Here is a 23,117-nt window from a genome sequence, read left to right as displayed (position 1 = left end):
TGGAAAACAAAACTCAAGCAAAGCAAAAACATCAAATGAATCATCAGGTTAACAATCAGCCATTTAAAATGCAACCCAGTCTGGTGATAACTATGGGAGCGAAATTCATCAGGGTTGGATTTTCTGTACAAAAACGAATAAGGAGAAAGTCACTTCCTAGCACTATGCCCAGGGCCCTGCTGCCAACATTTATCAAGGCTGCCAAGTGGGGCAGGTTGCATCCTGGGTTGACACTCTAGCTTCTCTTCTGTGCTCTCTATGAATAAGAGCTGCCACTCTAGACTCTCTTTTACAACTCTATGCTCCTGACAGCTGAACATGAACCCCTCCCGCCTCATCTTACCCAGCCTCCTTAGAACTCAGCATTTTGGCCCAGATGAGGTCAGTGTCAATGGGCTCCTCGCGAGGGTTAGTGGAGCTGACCTGCAGCATCAGGCTCTCGCAGGGGGCGCCGGTTAGCGTAGCCAGGCCTTCGATGGCGCGCCCCGCCTGGAGGGCAAAGTATGAACCATGCAGCTTGGCCAGAGCCTTCTCAATGAGGGCTACCCACAGCTGCTTCCTCTGGGCCTGGGAAAGGGAGAGAACCAGGGGTTACAAGCACATGGAGGCGTGAAGCCAGCTACACAGAGTCGCACTCACATTCATGCAAGCCAGGACCTTTGCGCGAAAGTCCCCCCCCCCCGGTCTCCTTGACCCCACCCTGCAAAGATCACGCAGAGGAGGTCACAGGGTGAGTTACTGAGTGGCTGCCTTTGAATGAATCTTATCTGACCAGCATCTTGTTCCCGTGGCATCACTCCCTCCACCACATGCTGGAGTTGACCCAAGAGGCTGTGAAGACTCTGCCGACAATGTGGTGCAGAGATGTATCTGGACAGGTTTTCAAACGCAGGCTAATGGCCCCACTTCCCAGTAAATCTGGATTTAGGAATGTTTAATAAGAAAAGGGGATTTCAAATGAGCCTTGAATGTCTGGATTCATACCCACTCCCTCCAAAAGCCAGCCCCATGGATTAGGCTGATTACAGAGCATTTGCAGATTGAACCAATTATATTTCACACAACATAGACACGAGATTGCTTCAAGGACAAATAGATGACAGCTCAGAGATGTCAGAGACACAACAGCAAACTTCTCTCCCCCGCAGTGCAGGGACAATGGGAAGAAGTAATTAGACAGAGGCTGCTTCGCAGGAGGAGCGTTCCCTTAAATTGCTTTATTATGGTGCTAGGCTGTGGCATTGTTACGCGGATTATATATTCATAAATAAATGCAAAGACTGCGTGAATACAACTAGAAATCTGCAAAGGTTCCATCAGCACTAGCCACATGGCACAGCCTGTATGATTGATTGTGCAGCGCCTAGCATAATGGGGTCCTGGTCTATGCCTGGGGCTCCTAGCACTACCACAATACACATAATAAATAATCCTAGGGCAGGCGCTTTGTTAGATGAGTGAGGCACTTGGCAAACACACGGCAGCTCCCCACCCAAGGAGCTTACAGCCCATGGAGATAAAAAACAGAGGCGGAGCAGATGACAGCAAAGTGACTGAAGCGATATCTGGCATGTCTCTTGTTGGGGCTAGATGTTAAGTTACACATTTCAAAAAGTAACAGAAAACACCGCCTACATGCAACCTGGCTGAGCTAACACCGTGCTGCAGGAACAGTGGTAAAGTGCTTTGAGATCAACAGATGAAGCGCACCCTAGGATTATCCACATTGCATGACATTTTGTGACTGAAAGGTGACATTCCAGGAGGAGGTGACTGGGGTGGGACCTTCTGAGATGGGGGAGAAGAATGAGGCTTCTTTGTGATCTACAAAGAAAGCCTGAAAGTGCTTTTGTGTTTTGTTTTTAAAAGTCCCTTCTCCCTGCCCTACAAAAATGTTATTTATCTCTGCTTGAGATCCTATACAAGTGGGCCCTGATGCTGCTCTTACTTTGACTTTTTAAAACTCAGGCTTTTGGTTCACATTGGTTATCGCTTATAAATTCCAACACCTACAAAACATCTAAGAGAAAAATTCCTTTTCTTAAAGGTTCAATTCTGCTCTTCCACCCAAGACCAAAGAAAGTTCAATCCACATGCAAGACCTGCAAGGAAACCTCCAAAAAACTCAGGGAAGGCCCTACTTAATATTTCTAAGGTAAAATAAAAACACACTTTATTCTGAAAATAAATATGTAACTGTAATTCTTATCCAGCCTTCTCTGTGCTTCATGAGGAGGCACAAGCTGGGCACAGAGATGTATTTCCCCCCTTTTTAGTTTCCCTTTAATGGTGCCCTGGCTTTCCTATATATCTCTGTTCACTCACAGGGGAGCTGGAACAGATGCCTGCAGAAATCCGGCCCACGGTTGTTTTGATTTTGAAATGAATGCTGAGGATTTGCAGAAAGCTGCCAGCCAAGCAGAGACCCACACTGTTTTCTGTGCCCCTGATTTTCTCGGGTCTCTGACACTGAGGCAGTGCGGTTTGTCCGGAGGATTTTCCGGCCTGTGTTTCAGAAAGGACACTTCCAATCTCCTTCATGCAAATGAGCCCAGCAAGCAGCCGCTGGGCCTGTCAGACTGGGCAGGGAGAACAGGCAGTGATGTCCCAAAGGGGCCGAGCCTTTTTTAATCAGTCACAATCCAAGCAGATGCCAGCTGAGCACGCCCAGAAGCGATCTGACAATTGCTCAGAGTGTATTTATGTCAAACATCCCCCCTCAAACCAAGCAAAGGTTAACGGAGGCAGTCCCCACTGAGAACGGGGCCCTGCCCTGCTTCAAACTGTGGCCCTCTTTTCTCCCATCCCAAGGCTCGAAGACGGCTCATGCTTAAAAAACAGAAGAGTCTGTAAGTGCAGAAGGGAGGAAGGAAACTCAGCAAGTTACATGCACGTGAGGCCCAAGGAGGCTGCAATGGAGACAGCTTGGCAGTCTAACACAGGCGCCGCCTGCAACCACTGTAATAAAGGGAGAAACTCACCCCACAGCAGGCCGTGGAACCATGACTGTTCCCCATTACCCATTCCACAGCCAACAGCAAGGCACAGGGTGGACTGTGATCAGCATCCCCCCTAGCCCTGTGATTTTGATCTACATGTCCTGGTGGAAGGGGCTATTCGCGTCGCTCTCTGTCCCACTGCAGGCCTGTCAGAGCTCCCCACCCGCTCACCCATGGAACATCAACCCCTCCTGTCGGCCACCCAGTGGCCAATGGTTGCCAAGGCAGGAGGAGGGGGTGCTGACCTGAGAGAAGAGGAGGTAGCCACACTCATCACAGGGCAGCATGTCATCCACCAACACTGTGGTCCACGTGCCGTCTTTGCACAGCCGCACCTGATAGGCTCCTTCTGGGCACATGGTCCGCGTGATCATCACCCTCTCCACCAGCTCCGGCCGCTCTGCCAGCACCGCCAGGGCGCTCAAGAACCTGGGGAGAGACCAGACAAGAGGCCTCAGGAACCGTGCTGGAGGAGGCACGTCTGCGGCATTGGTATGGAGAGACGGCCTTGAGCTGAGAGGGGGCACAGGGCCAGGTGGGCGGCGGAAGAGAACATTCACCTTGGGGATATTCCTGTGCCTGCTCTACAGAGGAGCCAGGAGCTAGCTAGACGTGCCCTTGGATCCCACCAGCCTAGCTGGACCCTTGGAATAGAAAGGTCCCTCCAGCTGGATTCCTGCCTTCTTAGCCGGCTGCGGGACACCCCAGCCACAGGGTACCTGTGATCTGGCTGGGGTGGGCGAGGTGCCAGCCCAGCCCCGAGAGCTTTGCCAGGGATTCCAGCTGCAGCAGGCTTGGCCCCTGTGCTGTATCCTGCCCTGTGGGGCAAGGAGTATTTTGCGCACTGGCCCTGCCCAATGGATTAGCCCTTTTCATGCTTTCTGCTTCCAGGAAGAATAGCAGAATGGTGTCCAGGTTGGCTAAGCATAATGGAGTACAAAGCCTGGCACTGCCAGCAGGGAGTGCCCTCCACCTAGAGTCAACACCCGAAAAACTCTGCTTTATGTTCCCCATGGGCTGCAGAGAAGAAAGAGACGAGGCAGCTCCAGAGACCAGGAAAAGAGCAGGCTTTCTGAGCTATCCCGGCCATTCACTGCCAAGTCAAGGGGGCGGGCATGTAGATGGGCATGGAACATGCCAAGTGCTCATCAGCAACCATTCTGGAAGAGACGTTAAACCTTGTGCTTCAGGGTTTGAGCCAATTGCTAGCTATTAAGTACCAGGATGAGGCAAATTATCCCACATCTGCTACTGCGGGGTTCTTGCCTCGTCATCTGAGCGTCCAGCACTGGCCACCGTAAAACAGGACACTGAGCGTGAAGGACCTTGGCTCTTATCCTGCCTGGCCATGCCCAAGTCATCTTACAGCCATGCACATGCAGCCACGCCAGAGGGGCAGAGACCACAAGGGAGTGGGACAGATCCCGGCGGCCCTGTCTGAACTTGTCTAGCAGGAGATCAGGAATGGGGCTCAGGAGTTCATCTGTGGATGCAGACACTAAATAGGAGAGGAGACTGGCTCTATAATGAGGGGTGAGAGCACACTAGGGACTGGGATAGCAGTGGATGTAGGGGGTAGATGAAGGAGACTGGGGTCCGTGATGGGATGAGGGATGGCAGCTGGCACAGGGGTGTTTGCGTGAACACAAGAGAGGGTCGGTGTGGCTGGAGTGCTATCAGCCCTTACCAGCAGTTTCCCAGGAGTCCCTGCAGAATGTCCGAGGGCCGGGGCGTCCGGAACACTGACCACTTGACTGACCAGTCCTTGGAGATGCTACAGTTGATTTCGTGGGGCCGCAGCCACAGCTTCACCCTCTGCTGCACGCTGTCCCCATCAGGGAACCCCACCGCCTTGGGCCCTGGGTGAAAACTGTCATCCACAAAGTTGACCTTGTTCTGCAAACACAAGTATACTGTAAGGGAGGAGTGGGTCTGCACAGCCCCCCACGCTCCCATCAGCGCAACTCCAATGGCAGGGGACTCCTGGCTCCCCACACCCCCCGGGAGGAAGAGCCAAGGTGTATCTGCCACTGCCCTGGCTGGGAGGGTAGGACACACTGGAGGCTGAGCCCTCGGGCTGCTGCCAAGGAGGGTGGCACCTCAAATGCTCCCCTAAGGCTGGCATTCAGAGTACGGTGCCTGGAAACTGTAGTGGAGAGGGCACAGCAGCATTAGACCTCAGCAGGCTTTTCCCAGGGCTGCTGCTGACTGGAGCACCTCCGAGAGCGTGGAAGAAGCGGGTCCCTGCAGCTCCCCCTGCAGGAAGCTGAGCCAGGCTGAAGGGACCATCCTGCTATTCTCCACATGGGTCAGGGGCTATCTCACAAAGGGCAAGAATTCGCCCTCACACACCTCTTCATATCTGGTCCCCAAGGAATGTGCAGCCCCACGAACACATGGGAACCACAACTGCTTTCCACCCTCCTGAGACCAGTCTCGTGGCTAAGGAACGAGGAGACCTGGGGTCAATTCCCCACTCTGCTAGACTCCCTGTGTGATCATGGGCTTGTCAGTCAGTCTGTAGCTGTGGAGTGGGATTGATACCCCTGCCTTTCTCACACCGTGTTCATCTTGGCGAGTTAGGTTGGGTGCTGTTGGGGGCAGGGCCTGTCTCTCACCATGTGCTGCACACCGGGGCCTGGAGAAGATAAGAATAGCAGCAAACCTCCAAGGAAGCCTCTACTCTAAACCATGCTCTGAACGCTCACTGCTCTGTGCCATCAAGGAGCCTTTGCCAGCTGCTCCCTTGTGGTCTGAGTCATGGAAGCTGCAGGCTGCTCAGAAGCACTCAGCTTGAGGAGGCCAAGCAGGGGAGGAGCCATTGACCAAGGACACATGCAGCAGAGAGGTTAGACAACAGCGATAAAAATCAGAGGGCTGCTGCCTCAGCCCCAGACCATCCAATTCCCTTCCTATTATAGGCCCAGCCTGCTTCCACCTGCGCTGCACTCTGCGCGGAAGGGGGAACCAGACCAGGCTGATCACTAGGAGGGTCTCCAGTGCACCCATAGGAGGAGGATCTGGGAATCGAGAGACTGTGCAGGAAGAGGGCTAGGTTGAAGCATTTGTGTCAGAGATAAAGAAAGAAGCATTTTGGGGGCTGAAGTGCAGGTCTACTCTGGGAGACCCTGTGGCCAGCTAGAGAACTGTTGGTGTATCTGTTGTCTTAACACTCAGGGAGCAGCCCCTGACAGAGGAGAAATAACATTTACTCAGACTGTTTACAACTGGCTGGTACAAACCAGAATCTTTTTAAATTAAAGAAAAATCAAATTGTTACGATAGAAAACAAATGAGATTTAAATGAGGTTCTCTATCCATGGCAGGGGTGGGCAAACTTTTTTGCCTGAGGGCCACATCGGGGAATAGAAATTGTATGGCGGGCCATGAATGCTCACAAAATTGGGGTTGGGGTGCTGGAAGGGGTGAGGGCTCTGGTTGGGAGTGCGAGCTCTGGGGTGGGGCCAGAAGTGAGGAATTCAGGGTGTGGGAGGAGCTCTGGGCTGGTGGAGTGGGGTGCAGGGAAGGGCTCCGGCTGGGGGTGCGAGCTCTGGGGTGGGGCTGGGGATGACGGGTTTGGGGTGCAGGAGGGTGCTCTGGGCTGGTATCGAAGGGTTCGGAGGGCGGGAGGGGGATCAGGGCTGGGGCAGGGGGTTGGGGCACAGGGAGAGGCTCAGGGGTGCAGGCTCCAGGCGGCTCTTACCTCAAGCGGCTCCCGGAAGCAGTGGCATGTCCCTTCTCTGCCTCCTTTGTGCAGGCACAGCCAGGCGGCTCTGCATGCAGCCCTGTCCAGAGGCACCGCCCCTGCAGCTCCCATTGGCTGTGGTTCCTGGCCAATGGGAGCTGCACGGGTGGAATTTGGGGCAGGGGCAGCATGCGGAGCTGAGGCCCTAGGGTGTTCCTATGCATAGGAGCCAGAGGGTGGGGCATGCTTCCGGGAGCCATGTGACACAGCTCCCGACCCTGCTGGAGCACTAGAGGGGGGCCATGCCACTGCTTCCGGGATCTGCGTGGAGCGGGGCAAGCCCCAAACCCTGCTCCCCAGCAGGAGCTTGAGGGCCAGATTCAAACAGCTGGCGGACCAGATCTGGCCTGCAGGCCATAGTTTGCCCACCCCGATCTATGGGGCTAGCTCTCTTGGCTCCTGTTCCAGTCTGAAATCACTGTGGGAGTTGGGTTGCTCATTTCTTTAATTAGTGTTTCCTAATTGTTCACAGCCTTCCTGATTTTGCAGAGGGTTTTTTCCTACTGACAAGTTTCACACTTACAATATTCATCTGTATCGAACAAGAGAAGTCCCAGGGCCTCCTTAGTCCTCTCTGAGGGGAGCTCGCCACACAGTCAGAGACTAAATTCATGAGCAAATAGCCTGTGCTCTATTTGAAACCAGCAACATCTTCGGATATACTGCACGTACAAAGGTGGGTCTGTGGCAGTATCCCCACTGGACAGGTGGGGAAACTGAGGCTCAGGTTGGTAGCAATGAATGTGTCAGAGCCAGGAACAGAACCTTGTTCTCCTGACTCTCATTCTAGCACCCTCATCACTGGACCAGGAGCGATACCATCAGAATTGGAGCAGTTACCGTTTGTCGGGCGCTCGGGGTTCCGGTCACCACCCCTTCCTTCATGCTCGCTGAGGCTTCCCACCCAACTGCCTTTCTGGATGCGGTGCTTGATCTGGTCTAGAGCATGACGGGCTAGCTTCTACAGCAGCAGTGGGCCCCAGTGGTACCAGCTGCCACCAGAGTACATACCAAGGATTGGGCAGGAGGGTACTCGAGCAGAGCTGGCGTGTGTATTTCAGCCCACACTAGGAATTACACCTCCCAGCTGCTGTGTCCACACACCCTGGACATGATTGTGGGCAAGTCATTCCTGCTCTGTTTCTCAGTTTCCCCCTTTGTACAACAGTTTGCTGGATTACCAGAGGGGAGGACATGAGAATTAGCCAACACGGCAGATTCTCGAGTGGTGTAAAACTGTCACAGCTTCCCTGACTTTGATGGAGCTCTAACAATTTGCATCAGCTGAGCATCTGCCCCAGTGTCTGTGCAGTGCTTTAAAACAGAACGTGCTCTATTAGTGCCAGGTGTTACCATTAGAAAGGGAGGGAGGGATACAGGATCAGGGGATCCAGACAGCATAAGGTAGAGAGAGAAATGAGAAGGGGAAACAATGCCAGGCAAAGAGACAAAAGAAATGGGAGAACCTGAACGAGTTTTGTGCCTAAGGGGGCAGAGCAGAAATAAGACTGTAGGTGGGGAGATTAAATCTTATTCCATTCTGGGACACAGAAGGAGGACAAGGCTAAAAATGAATAAAGCCAGGGCCGTGTTGGTTAATACACAGACCCAGGGAGAAACATTTTGAAATGTACAAGCAAAACAGACGAGAGCAGAACGCCATCAGCAGTTAATTCAAGCAGAACTTCCTCGCTCAGAGGGCTACTAACATATGGAATAAACCACCAGAGGAGACTGCTGATGCAAATAGCATCAATGGGCTTTAAGAGGTTACTCCATATATTTCGGATGCTTGAGGCTAGTCCAAATGGGAACTGCCACAAAAGAACAGAGCAATGGTCCATCCAGTCCGGAGTCCAGACTCTGGCAGCGGTCTGTACAAAACATAGCCATGGCTTTAAGACTATCAAACACAGCAGCAGATCGAACTCTTTAACCTCCTCTTAAATTCAGGCACAGAGCGGGAATGAATTCAGTCAGGCAGAATCTCTCATGCTGTTATGGTGGGAGCACAGATCAAGACCCAGCACACAAAAAGAGAGGAACAGGAAAGAGTGGGGGAAATCTGTAGAGGACGAGAGGTTTACTGCTTTGTTAATTATCCATCGTGGTGTATTTCTTTCAGGTCCCAGGATCCTGTAAAGCTTCTCCCTCCAACCTGTTGCAGGAATTCTGATCAGGTGGGTTGATCTAGCTGCAAGCTTCAGGGATAATACCTTCACAGCTGGCCAGAGGGAGTTCGCTGTGCCTCTGGGGTCTGGAGAGCCGCAGGGCACTGGGCTAGACCTCTCTGTCTGATCAGGTGTAGATTAGCCATCAGGGAATGAGGTGAGTTATTCTCTACCTGACTATTTTAGGCCCTGATTCAGCAACACACTTAACATGCCAGTAGCCCCAATGCCTCCAAAGTCACTTGCTTAAAGTTAGGCCCATTGTAAATACCTTCCTGAGTCAGGGCCTTATGGATGTAAAGGTGCGCAGCTGCCTTGGCAAAGATGGGCGCTGATAAAAATAAATGTAGGCCATAATTTTCTACAGCCTTGTATTCAGAGTCAGTATTCCGGTGGTCAATAATCTTCAGTGGGGAGCTGTAGGGGGGAAACCCCAGCAGGGCTGAGTGAGGATGGAGGTGAATTCCTCACCAGCAAAAGGGAGCGATAGTACCCAGATTCCACCCGCAATAAAAGCTACAATGCCCAAGTCTTCTATAGTGCTTTTAATCAGTAGATCTCAAAGTGCTTTACACAGAGGTCAGTATCATTATCCCACTTTACAGATGGGAAAATTGAGGCACCAGTCAGAAAGTGACTTGCCCAAGGTCACCCAGCAAACCAGTGGCAGAGCCAAGAGTGACACCCATGTTTCCCAAGTCCCAGTCTAAGATTCTTAACACTAGGTAACAGTGCCTCCCACTAGCCCAGAACAGCTGGATGCTTTCTCCATAAGGTGCACCTACATTACAGTGATGAAAGCAGGAGAGATTAGAGACTTCTTTAGTAGAAGCAATGAATGAAGGTTGCCATCAAAGCATCCTATCAGAGCAAATCATTGCAGCGTGGCCAACCCTTACGGCAAATCTCATGTTTGTTTTTTTTCTTAAAGCCCTAAAACCTTGGAGTCACATGAAAACAACAGAACTACAGCTTTCATTTAAAAACAAAAACAAATCAAGAAATGCCTAGCCTTCCTGGCTGCAGACAGAAGCTTAAGAATGTGAACCCTAAAGTTTAAAAAGCCAGATGGCAAATAAGAGCTCCAAATGAATGATTTTTAAAACCTCATGTTTTTTAAGTCCATATCATGACTTTTTAGGCTCCAAGTCACAGATTTTTAAATTCTTGGGGTTGGCAAAAGTGGTATTATTGCTATCAGTCTGCATCCACCTTTTGTCTCTTGTTTTATTCTTGGACTATACGTTCTCTGGGGAAAGAACCATTTTTGTTCTGTTTATACATCACCTAGCACAATGGGGTCCTAGTCTCCAGCTGGGTCTTCTAGGCAGTACCAGAATACAAATAATAATGTTCCTTTATAACATCATTAGGTTTCAGAGTGAACACACATTCAGTAGAACTGGGCAATACACACACCTCAGAACTAGTGTTTTGGGCTCTCTGCAGACTCAGGCAGACAGCACTGCAATGGGTCAATCTGTGAAAGTATCCTCTGCAACCATAAGGGCTAGAAACCTAAAGGGAAGATTAAATTGAGCAGATTGGACAAATGACCAGGGATGAGTATATAAATATTGCTCGGGCATGTAGGAATGGGATCAGGAAGGCTAAATCACACCTGGATTTGCAGCTAGCGAGGGATGTTAAGAGTAACAAGAAGGGTTTCTTCAGGTATGTTGGCAATAAGAAGAAAGCCAAGGAAAGTGTGGGCCCCTTACTAAATGAGGGAGGCAACCTAGTGACAGAGGATGTGGAAAAAGCTAACATACTCAATGTTTTTTTTGCCTCTGTCTTCACAAACAAGGTCAGCTCCCAGACTACTGCACTGGGCAGCACAGCATGGGGAGGAGGTGGCCAGCCCTGTGTGGAGAAAGAAGTGGTTCGGGACTATTTAGAAAAACTGGACGTGTACAAGTCCATGGGGCCGGATGCGTTGCATCCGAGAGTGCTAAAGGAATTGGCAGATGTGATTGCAGAGCCATTGGCCATTATCTTTGAAAACTCATGGCGATCGGGGGAACTCCCGGAAGATTGGAAAAAGGCAAATGTAGTGCCCATCTTTAAAAAAGGGAAGAAGGATGATCCTGGGAACTACAGGCCGGTCAGCCTCACCTCAGTCCCCGGAAAAATCATGGAGCATGTCCTCAAGGAATCAATTCTGAAGCACTTAGATGAGAGGAAAGTGATCAGGAACAGTCAGCATGGATTCATCAAGGGAAAGTCATGCCTGACTAATCTAATTGCCTTCTATGATGAGATAACTGGTTCTGTGGATGAAGGGAAAGCAGTGGACGTGTTATTCCTTGACTTTAGCAAAGCTTTTGACACGGTCTCCCATAGTATTCTTGTCAGCAAGTTAAAGAAGTATGGGCTGGATGGATGCACTACAAGGTGGGTAGAAAGTTGGCTAGATTGTCGGGCTCAACGGGTAGTGATCAATGGCTCCATGTCTAGCTGGCAGCCAGTATCTAGCGGAGTGCCCCAAGGGTCAGTCCTGGAGCCGGTTTTGTTCAATATCTTCATTAATGATCTGGAGGATGGTGTGGATTGCACCCTCAGCAAGTTTGCGGATGACACTAAACTGGGAGGAGTGGTAGATATGCTGGAGGGCAGGGATAGGATACAGAGGGACCTAGACAAATTGGAGGATTGGGCCAAAAGAAATCTGATGAGGTTCAATAAGGATAAGTGCAGGGTCCTGCACTTAGGATGGAAGAACCCAATGCACAGCTACAGACTAGGGACCGAATGGCTAGGCAGCAGTTCGGCGGAAAAGGACCTAGGGGTGACAGTGGACGAGAAGCTGGATATGAGTCAGCAGTGTGCCCTTGTTGCCAAGAAGGCCAACGGCATTTTGGGATGTATAAGTAGGGGCATTGCCAGCAGATCGAGGGACGTGATCGTTCCCCTCTATTCGACATTGGTGAGGCCTCATCTGGAGTACTGTGTCCAGTTTTGGGCCCCACACTACAAGAAGGATGTGGAGAAATTGGAGAGAGTCCAGTGAAGGGCAACAAAAATGATTAGGGGACTGGAACACATGAGTTATGGGGAGAGGCTGAGGGAACTGGGATTGTTTAGTCTACGGAAGAGAAGAATGAGGGGGGATTTGATAGCTGCTTTTAACTACCTGAAAGGTGGATCCAAAGAGGATGGATCTAGACTATTCTCAGTGATAGCAGATGACAGGACAAGGAGTAATGGTCTCAAGTTGCAGTAGGGGAGGTTTAGGTTGGATAATAGGAAAAACTTTTTCACTAGGAGGATGGTGAAACACTGGAATGCGTTACCTAGGGAGGTGGTGGAATCCCCTTCCTTAGAAGTTTTTAAGGTCAGGCTTGACAAAGCCCTGGCTGGGATGATTTAGTTGGAATTGGTCCTGCTCTGGGCAGGGGGTTGGACTAGATGGCCTCCAGAGGTCCCTTCCAACTCTGTTAGTCTATGATTCTAACCACTTGGGCTTGCCAGAGAGATGCCAGGCTCAATGGCTCAGAACCAGCTCATTCCCCCCACATGCTATGCAGAGTGCCAGAGGAGCACGGGCACAGAGGGCAGAGTAATGCTGCGGGGTATTAAAGGGCCTGGCAAGCACTCACCTCCTGGCAGAAGCTCACAATGTTTTCCCACAGGGCCTTGGCCTCCCCCTCATCTGTCTGGCGCCGCTTCTCCGCATCCATGCTCTCCCGCCTCTTGAGCGGCTTGGCACCTTTGCGCTGTGTCATGTACAGCTGCGGGGTGTGGCAGGCTGCACAGTGCTTCGCCTTGAGTTCGTTGAGCAGTGTACAAGCAGGGCAAGACCACTGGCTCGGGCTGTCCTGGACCAAGGGCGGCTGGGAAGGGAAGAGGCGGGCCATTTTCCGGGCCGACGGGGCCTTGCTCCCACAGGAGGTGCAGCCCCCTTTGTCGGAGCCACAGTCAGAGCACTTGGGGGCCGGCTCGCCCTGCGCTCCATGCTCCTGGAAGCCGTGCAGTTTGGAGCAACCACAGGCTTTGCACTTCTGCGCCAGGGTGGGGTTCTTTAGGGTGCACTTGGAACAGGCCCAGGTGGTGAAGTCGGGGCTGGAAGGGCTGCAGGGGATGAAGCGAACCGAGTCCCCCGCCAGGTCGATAGTGTCACTGCCTTTCAGCGCACTGCAGGTCTCACACTTGCTCGACCCAGCTGAGTTGAGCAGGGCACAGGTGTTGCACTGCCAGTGGGACGGGCTGACCTCCATCTCCTCCTCCAGCACGCTCAGCCGCTTGTTGGACAGCAGCTCCTGGAAGCGGGCAGCAGGGGGCGCCCTGGCCTGGCCCTGCGGTGACCCCTTCTGCCCAGATGTGGGCTGAGAGGCGTCAGGCACCTGTGGCTGCAGCTGGGGTGGCACCTCCCTGCGGCTCCTGGGCACAGGGTTGTTCTGGAGGCCAGGGGAAAAGGGGCTGAAGGTTGGCATCTTCTGAACGTCCTGGTCCGTGATCACCGGGCTCTGGATGGCAACAGGGTCACTGTCCAGGGTTTCTATGGCAACACCGGGCTGTGCGGGAGCTGAGGCCACATGGAACCCAGCTGGGGCAATGACTTCGGGAACTACCAGCGCCTCCGGGGGGATCTTGGGTAGCGAGAGCTTGCGTGGTCCCCCACAGGCGGAGCAGGAGTTGGCCATGGGGGTGTTGTGCAGAGTGCAGCGCTGGCAGGCCCAGCCATCCTCCAGCTCCGCCTCGTCAGGGCTCTTCCCCCCAGACTCTTCGCTGTTGCTCTCCACCTTGTGTGCCTCCTCGGTGGCGATCCCCTTGGGCTCCACCAGGACAGCGGGCTTGGGCAGGATGCCATTGATGATGGGCAGTGGGGAGCCGCCAGGCCCAGGCTCTGGCGTGAAGCCGCACACCTCACAGGCCTCCTTGCCCAGGAAGTTCCTGAAGGTGCAGCGGGCACACGGCCATTTCTGCTCCTCCACGCTGAGCCGCAGGATGTGGTTGAGGTCTGGCTTCTGGCGGGGGGCCTCACAGATGGAGCACTGGCGCTGGCCCACTGGGTTCAGGAATGTGCAGCGGGTACAGGACCACTCCCGCACAGCAGCCATAGAACCAGGAGAGTGGGTGTGACTGCAAGAGAGCAGGAGAAGAGATCGTTACCAACCCACAGCGCAGGGAGGGGAGCAAAGGAACACATCAGAGCCTAGAACTCTGTGCAAAGGAGCCTCGAACCAGCTACCATCTGATGGGCTCTTGGTAGGGGATGGACTCTCTCTGCACTAGCCAGGAAGAAAGTGTGCATACCTCTGTACCAAACACCCACAGCTCCTGCTAGAAAGGTGCTCACATGCTTACGTAGACAGGACCTTGCTTACAGTATGGGAATGTACAGGAACCCAACGTACTAGGGACTGGTTTCTCTGGCACTGACAACCCGTTTCTCCAAGCGCACAGCACCAACCTGGCTTCCTACCAAACAAATTGAGGAGCAGCAGAAAGGCAGCAATCCAATGCTGTGCAATGCCTGTGGTCCCTCCCTGGACAGAGGAACACCCTTGCCCGCCAAGGAAATGCCAGGCTCTCAGTGGATGCATCAAAGACCTGGAAGTGATCCCTTCCCTCTTGCTTATCACTCCGAGATTTCACGTGTCAGAAGAACCTTCATGGGGAATTCTCTGAATAATCACATGGCACCAGGCAACACAACACAGATTCAATTGCACTTCGGACTCTACCCCACAGGAGCAGTGCTTTGGCCTAGAACTGTAGAGAAATGCATGGAGCACAGGCTGACAAGTATCTTAATACCATACCTCCAAGCGGCTTTTCTAAAGCAACTTTCTCCAGCTTACACTTGATTAGTTTAAACCGCACCTGTGTCCATTCACCTTAGGTGAATATCTGGATTACTTACAGACAGACACAGTGATCATGTAACAGAAGACCCTGTTGTAAGACAGATATGCAAGGGGAAGAAAAAGACACTCTGGTTAAAAAATCAAGTTTTTAAAAGAAACAAATGTTCTTACCCGGGTAATTCATAACAATGTAGCTTATTAAAACTTGAACACATTTTAAAAATCTAATCTATATCTCACCCTGAATGGTGAGTATTTGCTTTGTTCCCACTACTCAACTGTGGCACTAGCCAGTTTCACTTTTGGTCTCAGACTCTTTCTAGTAGCACAGGAGAAACTTGCTACAAGGTTTGCAATGTAACACCGCAAGGGAAGCTTTAAATCCTAACCAGGCAAAAAACAAACCCAAACCACTTTTCATTGGAAAAGGAAATGAAGTGATGGACACACTGCTAGTGATCTTAGATTTTGTCAGATCTTTTAGTACAGAAACATTTGGTAAAACGTTGAGCCTATGCAAAGCTGGCTGTTCCCTCAATGCTGGGGAAGCCTTTATTCGGAGCTGTACGCTTGGAGATTAATCCCTCTGCCTTACCATCGCACTAGTAGTGTTTTCTGCCTGAAAAAAACACCATCTCCCCTAGCAGGGATGCAGGGTCAGATGTATACCCACCAGAGTAGCAACGTACCAACAAGCGCCAGAAAACGCAGGGTCCGTGCCAACACTCCAGCCACCCTTCACCCCAGAGCCTGAGCGAAGGTCAGCACATCAGGCTGAAATGGGAACTTCCTGCCTCTTTCCTCATTTACGGGAGGGATTTGAAGGTTAGACAAATTATAAATCTAAACAGAAAAATTATAAAAAGACAGATAAAAATCCCAATCTGTGTCAAGGGGATGGGACCCCTGAAAGGGGAGCATGGCCGTACACCTGACTGGTCAGCTGCCTCCTAAACGTGTATTAAGAGAAGGCACCTGGGGTAACTCAGGAAAGGGCAGGAGAGAGCTGCCTGAGAAAGACACAGGAGCAGCAGAGGAGAGCTGGGCCAGGGATCCACTGCAAAGACTGAAAGGTGAAGAACGTTGTTGGTGAGGACTGGCCAGAGCTGGGGATGCCCTGGCAAATTTCAGGGGAGCTTGTGCAGAGGCCCCTAGGAGAACCCGCCTCTGTATGGGACGCTGAGCCTAATGTTGGAGGAGGGACTTGCAGGCAAGGGACCCCTGGGGGAGTGGAATGCTGCAGGAAGCCCCCATGCGATAGGCTGGAGCAGAGGGCTGTGGGAAGCTGAGCCCTGGCCCAAGGGGTGGTCCTGCAGGGATGTCCCCTGAGCATGGGTAGGAGGCCCAAGCAGGAAGGAGGCCAGATGTGGGACTACGGAAAAAGAGTCGTGGGAAGGAAGTGATTCTGGGAGCAATCAGGTGGGTGATCCGGAGCAAAAGGCAGAAAGAGGAGAGGGACAGACCCATTAATGGAATGGTTTAATCACGAGGGTTTTACAGGTTATTGCATGTATGCTACGCCTAGAGGCAGGCTTTTGAATTGGGCATTGAGAGAGACTCAGCTCCTTGTATGGCTGGACCATGTCATCTGTGTCGCCGGATTGGGGTCACCCTATGACACCCAAGCCCAGTGGGCCCTCAGCAAACAACCCTGATCCTGCCATCAGGTCCATCAAGGCAGACCCCTTCCCCCACACTGGGGATCAGTGCAGCACAAGGGTCCACCTGTGCAGGTCTGGCCTCATGATCAGGCTCACAAAGAGAAACCCAGCAGTTCTACAGCAAAGAAAGCTACATCTCAGGCCGCTAAATAGCACCTCCTTGCAGCACCTCTCCCTTGGAAAAAAGAGCTTTGCAGCGTGCTCTGAGGGCTGACAAGTTCCAGCTACTCTGGGCCACAGGGCAGGAGCAAGATCCAGACCTGAGGGGCTCTCACACTGGATGACAGGCGCCTCTGGCTCCCAGCTCCAGTGCTCCTACTGATCTCAGCTGCAGCAGAACAGCATGGGGAGTGAGGGCAGCCAGGCAGTCCCAGAGCTTTAGGAGTTAGTACAAACACCTTCAACTCAGCCCAGATATCTACAAGTAGCCAATGCAAGCCCATTGTGCCCCGGCACAGCGCCCTAATTCCCGAGCAGCCCAGATCCTTCTGCGACAGCTGCACTTTACAAACACAGCCCCAAGCTGAGCACTTTGCCACAACTGAGTCTTGAGGCAACAAACCCATGCAACAGGGTAGTGAGAGCCACACAGGAGGGGAAGAGACACAGCCTCCTGGCCACATGCAAATGAAAACAGCTATCTTCACCAGCGCTGGAAGACAAGGCAACAACCACTTAACAGTGACACTCCCAAATGGAGAGCCCAGGTAACCAAGAGTGGGAAGCCCCCTCCCCACACACACCCCACCACCACCAGAAGGGCTGCTGTGATCTTTGCCATCTCTTCTACTGGATTTTCCCAACCCCCCAAGAGAATACTTCTCAGAGACTCAAATTAATTCTGAGAGCCCGCGCAAAATCTCTTTCTGATTCACATCATGCTCTTTAATAGTTTGTACTTTACCATGTGTTTATTGGAGTTATTTCAGGAAACTTTCATAACAAGGTGAAATATAAAAATTGATTTTCCTTTCTTCTGCCTTGAGTCATACAGCTGTGAGCTACCACGAGATGATCAGCAGCCTCTCATGCAAGTCTCCAGCTTACTGGAGTCCACTCTAGCTATTTCTACCCACTATTTCCATCCGTGTGCTCTACACATACAGATACACACCTGCAAACACACACACACGCGCACACTTACTTACCAGTCTCTGTACTGTAGCTGAAGCCAACTGACTCAATCAGGATGAGGGCTGCAGTGTAGGGGCTGTACAAACCCACGGGGAGACATGGTCCTTGCCCCTAAGATATGTGCGCACACGCAGACAGACAGAGCGACTGACTGACCCTCATTTCATACTCTGATCTGCATGGGTGGGCCCCTTTGGAGCCCCCTGACTTCCTGTAACACACACAAGTATGGGAAAATTCAGTTGTTCCCCCAGTTCTGTGGCCACCTCCCTCTGCTTCCTGACCTCACAGACACTTCTCAACTCTGGGGGAAGCAAATGAGACAAACTGACTGTGCTCGCCTCCAGGCTGGGCATGGGAGGACAGGGAATTTGGTTTACAAAGATCAGTCACCACTCAGCAAACCACAGACCCAAAGCACGCAACACCAAGGAATCAGCTGGCTCCTTACTGCCCGGTGCAACACACAGGAGTCTCTTAGCACACGCAGCTGCCACCTGGGAACAACCGAGTGCAAAACCTGCTGCAGCTCACCAGTGGAATGAGCTTCAGCAGTCTCAGTGCAGCGCCTCGTCCACATGACAGCTCAGCACGATCACATGGACTTGGGGTGCTAGTAGCAACCAGAGGCTACCACCACCTGACAGCTGTTAGCTTACATACATAAATGAAGCTGGCAGCTGCAGCCACACCGCCAACACACCACTGCAGTTGGTGCCACGTTCAGCACAGAAGCCATAGATGGACTGGGCTGCAGAGACTGAATTAGCCCGTCCCTGCTGTGGCACGTCACTGGAGAGGCCTGCGCTGCTGTATCCCCCCGCTTGGCTGAGGCTACAAGAGTCAGGGACCATCAACTATCAGGTATGAGGAGGGAGAAGAGGAATCCGCATGGATCTCTTGTCATACACTGGCCACAGACAGATTAGGCACCTCAACGCTCCCCATGCCCAAAATGGGGCAGCATCCCACGTCTGTCAGCATCTGCACAACAGGGCCCAGGCTGGCCCACAGCCAAGCTCTAAACCAAGATGCTAAACCACAAACATCCCCTTCTCACGAGCACGCTGCAGGCCCAGAGAAACTTTTACCTTTGCTCTTCACCTGGGTGAGTGTGGGGAGTGCCCCTCAAGTGCTGCAGGGTCATACTTTGATGGTAGACCTTCAAGGAAAGCCAGTGGGGTTCATGATCAGTAGGCCACCCTTTTCCCACACCAGCTCAGGACTGAATCCAGACCTGTGTGTGACAGGGGTGGGATATAAATGCAGGGACCCTAACTAGGAACAGGAGCCTATGGAACTTCTTGGAAGAACAGGGCTAGAACCCCTGATGCCCTAAGTAAACTTCACTCTGGGTTACCCCAGGTTCTGCTTCTTGTGCCTGAAGTCCCCCCTGCAGTTTTGATTGAAGGCAGTATTCTTCCATTCCTGCCTTACAGCATTGTGTAATACTGCTGTGGGGTGTTAACCAGCCACCAAGTTCTACCCCAGAGCTGGCTGCATTTCAGTGGTGGACAGAATTAGCCTTTTCTATAAATTTGGCAAAGTGTTTTGCAATCCTTTGGCACTGCAATACATTATTATTACTGCCTCAAGGAGAACGACAGCCTGCTAGCCTCTGTGAACGTGGGCACCGGTGCAAGGAAAGATTTGAACAACAGATCCCACACACTATGCAGACCTCCCATCTAAATCACAGGACTCAACAGGTCTGTCCTCTCAATTAAAAAAAATCTCCTTTATACTTACACTACAGCCAAGTCCACTCTCCTCTTCATCACAAGGGGCCTGGCTCAGAAAAGGGAACATGTATCTAAAGTCTCACTGATGGTGTATTCACCATGCCAGCAGCCCTCGCATCGGCCAGGTGGGAAATGCCCACTTGCTTATGACCTGAGCCAAGAAGGGAGGGGAATGGGCATCAGTAGCACCAGTAATACTGACTGAGCTGCTCAGAAGCGCAGTGCCCATTGCAAAAGTCAGTCCGGTTAAGTTGAGGAGGTGGGGATCAGATGAACGAATTCCTGCTCCACTAAATCACAGACAAACTGGGGGATGCTCTGGCCTAGCTGCTTCCCAGCACTTTGCAAGGAGAAGATCCTAATTACGAGCCTCTGCCCTGGGCCACCCTGTCTGTCTCTGATTCAGCCCGTACACACACTGACCCACTCTACCAGTCCTCATCAGCACTGACCCTGCTCTCCAAGTCACAGAGAAACCAGCCGCTGTTCCCATCCCTGACCCTCCTCTTCCCCTCTCAGCCTCCCCAATCAACCTGACCCCCTAGCCCAGGAGCTCCTTCACCCACCCCTCCCAGGAGCCTGCCCTTGAGGGAACCCCCCAAACCATCCCCTCCTAGGAATCCCTACCTCCCACACCCCAGTCCCTGCTCCTTACCCCTGCTGCTGGCAAGCCTCAGGTCTATCCACCCCACCTCCCTGGCACTGAGAAGAGCCAGAGCCCCAGCTGCTGTGGTTTCAGCACACCAAGGGTCCAGCATGCACAGCAGCACACGGCACTTACAAAATTGCTGCATGGCCACTGGCGTGGACATGCCTATGCACAGCTTGCAAGGAAGGGAGAGGGCGAGGAACTGGCACATTTCATTGGTTTTTCTACTGCCTTGCCAGTTGCCAGCCATGCTGGTTAAAAACCAGCCAGCTGGCAACCCTGCACTCCAGCCACTGCTCTGGTGAGCAGGTGCAGCCCACGTCCTGTGGCATGGTCGAGAATGCACAAAAGGCCCCATGGGTCAACTGGGGAAGCGCTGAGCTACACACAAAGGCCTGGCCTACACCACACAGTTGTACCACTTTACACCCGCAGAGCTTAACCAACACAACCCCCTCGTGCGAATGCACTTACACTGGTATGAAGGTGCTTGGGAGTCACATCCCCGAGCTGACTCAGTTATACCCGCACAACTTCCCAACTTGCATGGAGGACAGGTCCACCAATGGCTGTTAGCAACCCCATGCTCTGCGTGTACCTAGCCTCTGACTGCCAGAAGCTGGGACTGGATAACAGGGGATGGATCACTTGATAATCACCCGGGTCCGTTCATTCCCTTTGAAGTCTCTGGTATTAGCCACTGTCCGCAGACAGGATACTGAGCTAGATGAACCATTGGTCTGACCCAGTCTGGCCACTCTTGGTGCATTCCACTGGATGGCGTGAATTCACCTCTCCGAGAGAGGATCACTAAGTCAACAGAAAAATTCTAGCTGCCCTTCGCTGAGGGTTCAGCCACCTACCTACTGCGCTCAGGGTGCCTGATTTTTAAGTGTAGAGCAGGCCTTAGAAAACAATCGCTGCAGTGCTTTACACCGCCTTGAGTTCCCAAGCTGCCAGGTGCAGGTGGTATGAGCTTGAGGTTCCACCAACCACGTCACAGTCCGGCTTGCAAGAAGGGGGTACATGAACCAATACAGTCTGGGAGCTGCTTTTTAGAGCAGTGGCTCCCAAATTGGGGTTCGCGAACCCCTGGGGGTTTGCAGAATGTTACAGGGGGTTCGCCAGAAAAATTTCACTCATGGCGGCCAGAGGACCCAGGGCATTGGAGGCAGCAGGTGGGACCCGGTTGCAGGGCAGACAGCCCGAGCCCCAGGGAGAGCAGGGCAGGGCACTTGGGGCTGGCAGCCCGAGCCCCGCCCCCCACCCCGTGAGCAGGGGAGCCGGCCACCCAAACCCCAGCACTCCACACGGGGCTGGCAGCCCGAGCCCCAGGGAGAGTGGGGCCAGGCAGTTGGGGCTGGCAGCTCAAGCCCCGGCGGTCAGCGGGACCTGCAGCCCGAGCTCAGTGGAGCTCAGTTGACCGGGGCGGTCAGCGGGGTCCAGCAGCCCCGCGGAGTGTGGAGGAAATTTAAACTTAAATCCCTGGAAATATTTAATTTGTAATGGGGGAGGAGGTTCACAAGATTTCACAAGTTAGTGAAAGGGGTTCGCAGGCTGTTAACGTTTGGGAACCACTGGTTTAGCGCTTTCCCACGGGCAGATTTCAAGCGATGCTGGGGAAGAGAGCAAAAGGGATACGAATCCCAGATCAGATGTGGGCCGGCAGAAAGTGTGGGGGGCATTCATAGCAGCAAAGAAAAAGGAACCATGAGACTGAACCTGCCTGAAGGGGCAGAGGCTCCTTGCGGAAGCTCCAGGACATGGGACTGAAGGGAAAACTGTGTGCCATTGCCTCCGGGAGGCTTCCCTTCCAATAACATTTCCAAGGGCACGGATGTGTCAGAAGACCGCTGCAGCTGGAATTTCCAGCCGAGCACCACCCCCTCCCCCATGCAAGAGGCAGTCCAGAGCATTTCCAGATGTACAGGGAGAGAGAATGGAGAGCCCATTACAGAGCTACAATTGTTCCTCTGCTGATCTGTCCCTTAACTAAACAGGACAAGATGACTCGGGCTAGATGGTGCAGAGGGGAAAGCACTAGTCAGTCCCCCTTTGTAAAGCTGGGCTCCCATCCTGATTGGCTCTCGGCTGTGACGAGTTTGGTGGCCTCTGTTAAGCTGGCAGTGAATATTTGCCCATCACCACCTTTGGCATGCTTGTGAGAGAGGCCCAGGGCTGGAATAAGCTAGGGGGCTGCTGGTGAGGCAGAGTTGGGGGAGTGGGGCAGGACTAGAATAGCAGCATCCGGATAGTACTGACAGCCGCTAGCAGGATTGGGGGGGGGCAGAGGGGGAGGCTGGAACAGCAGTCCTCACCCCCCTGCAGCTGAGAAGTGAGGGGCATTGGCACATCAGCTGTTCCCAGCCCTTGCTACCCAACCCACCACGTTCATCTACTCGAAAAAGAGGACAACAGGTCCGATGGGAGAGGGAAGTAGACTCTTACTCTCTTGAAGGGGCAGCATCCACCCCTGTACTAGCCATCCCTATTCTGTAGTAACATCCAGCAGGCAAGAGGCAGATGACAGGGCCCTTCCCTGGGGACTTACAGCACAGTGAGACTGGAGGCCTAACTAGAGCAGGGATCAAAAAGAGCAAGAAACAAGGTGAGGCAGGGGACTGCTTCGTTATACCGCTGCTTTGCAGGGAAATGAGCAAGCCAGGGGTTGGCATGCTGCCACCAGCTGTGCATTATGGAGCAGATGCATACTGGTTTCTCCCATGTGAAGGGTGCTAGCCATGCCCACCCCCCATCTAGAAGTGCCCCCTGCTGGCGGGTTAAAGGAGTTTTGGTACAGTGTGATGAGAGAGAGGAGATCCAAGCATCAGAGTGAAAACACACAATGGTCCCCATTATGTAGGTACTAGCCCAGAGTGACTGCATTGACAGGAACAGAGTTATTCACCATCTACAGCAGCTCAAGGGTCACCAGAATCAGGCCCTCTCTCTACAGAAAATTCTTCTAAAAGATCTGAAGCCCTTAAACCTGTTGTCTCAGTTCTCTCTAGTGGAAAAATCAATTGTTCTGGTTAACAAGGTGCAAACTCGGAATTCTCTAATACACAATATATTCCAGCCAAATCCTCCTGCTTGACAACGCAAGAAAAGCACTAAGCTTCTTTACAGAAGCTATCTGACTTGATTTTCCTGTAGCAACAAATCATAGAAATATCAGGATTGGAAAGGACTTCAGGAGGTCATCT

General features: G+C 52.5%; 1 protein-coding gene across 6 annotated transcripts in view; it reads right to left on the bottom strand.

Annotated features, from left to right (window-relative positions):
* Window positions 1-23,117, bottom strand: part of CAPN15 (calpain 15) — a 95,704-nt gene that overhangs the window by 10,853 nt on the left and 61,734 nt on the right. For all 6 annotated transcript variants that reach the window (XM_048866762.2, XM_048866763.2, XM_048866765.2 and 3 more), the window contains 4 exons: window positions 12,515-13,997; window positions 4,687-4,895; window positions 3,245-3,428; window positions 344-567 (listed from right to left, as the gene is read on the bottom strand). In XM_048866762.2, coding sequence (XP_048722719.1) covers window positions 344-567; window positions 3,245-3,428; window positions 4,687-4,895; window positions 12,515-13,997 — 2,100 coding nt within the window. The remainder of the gene's footprint in view (window positions 1-343; window positions 568-3,244; window positions 3,429-4,686; window positions 4,896-12,514; window positions 13,998-23,117) is intronic.

This window comes from Caretta caretta, chromosome 10 (genome assembly GCF_965140235.1).
Source record: "Caretta caretta isolate rCarCar2 chromosome 10, rCarCar1.hap1, whole genome shotgun sequence".
NCBI classification, from domain to species: Eukaryota; Metazoa; Chordata; order Testudines; family Cheloniidae; genus Caretta; species Caretta caretta.
Note: the sequence above shows the minus strand (reverse complement) of the source record. Positions and strands in the feature narration are given on the sequence as shown.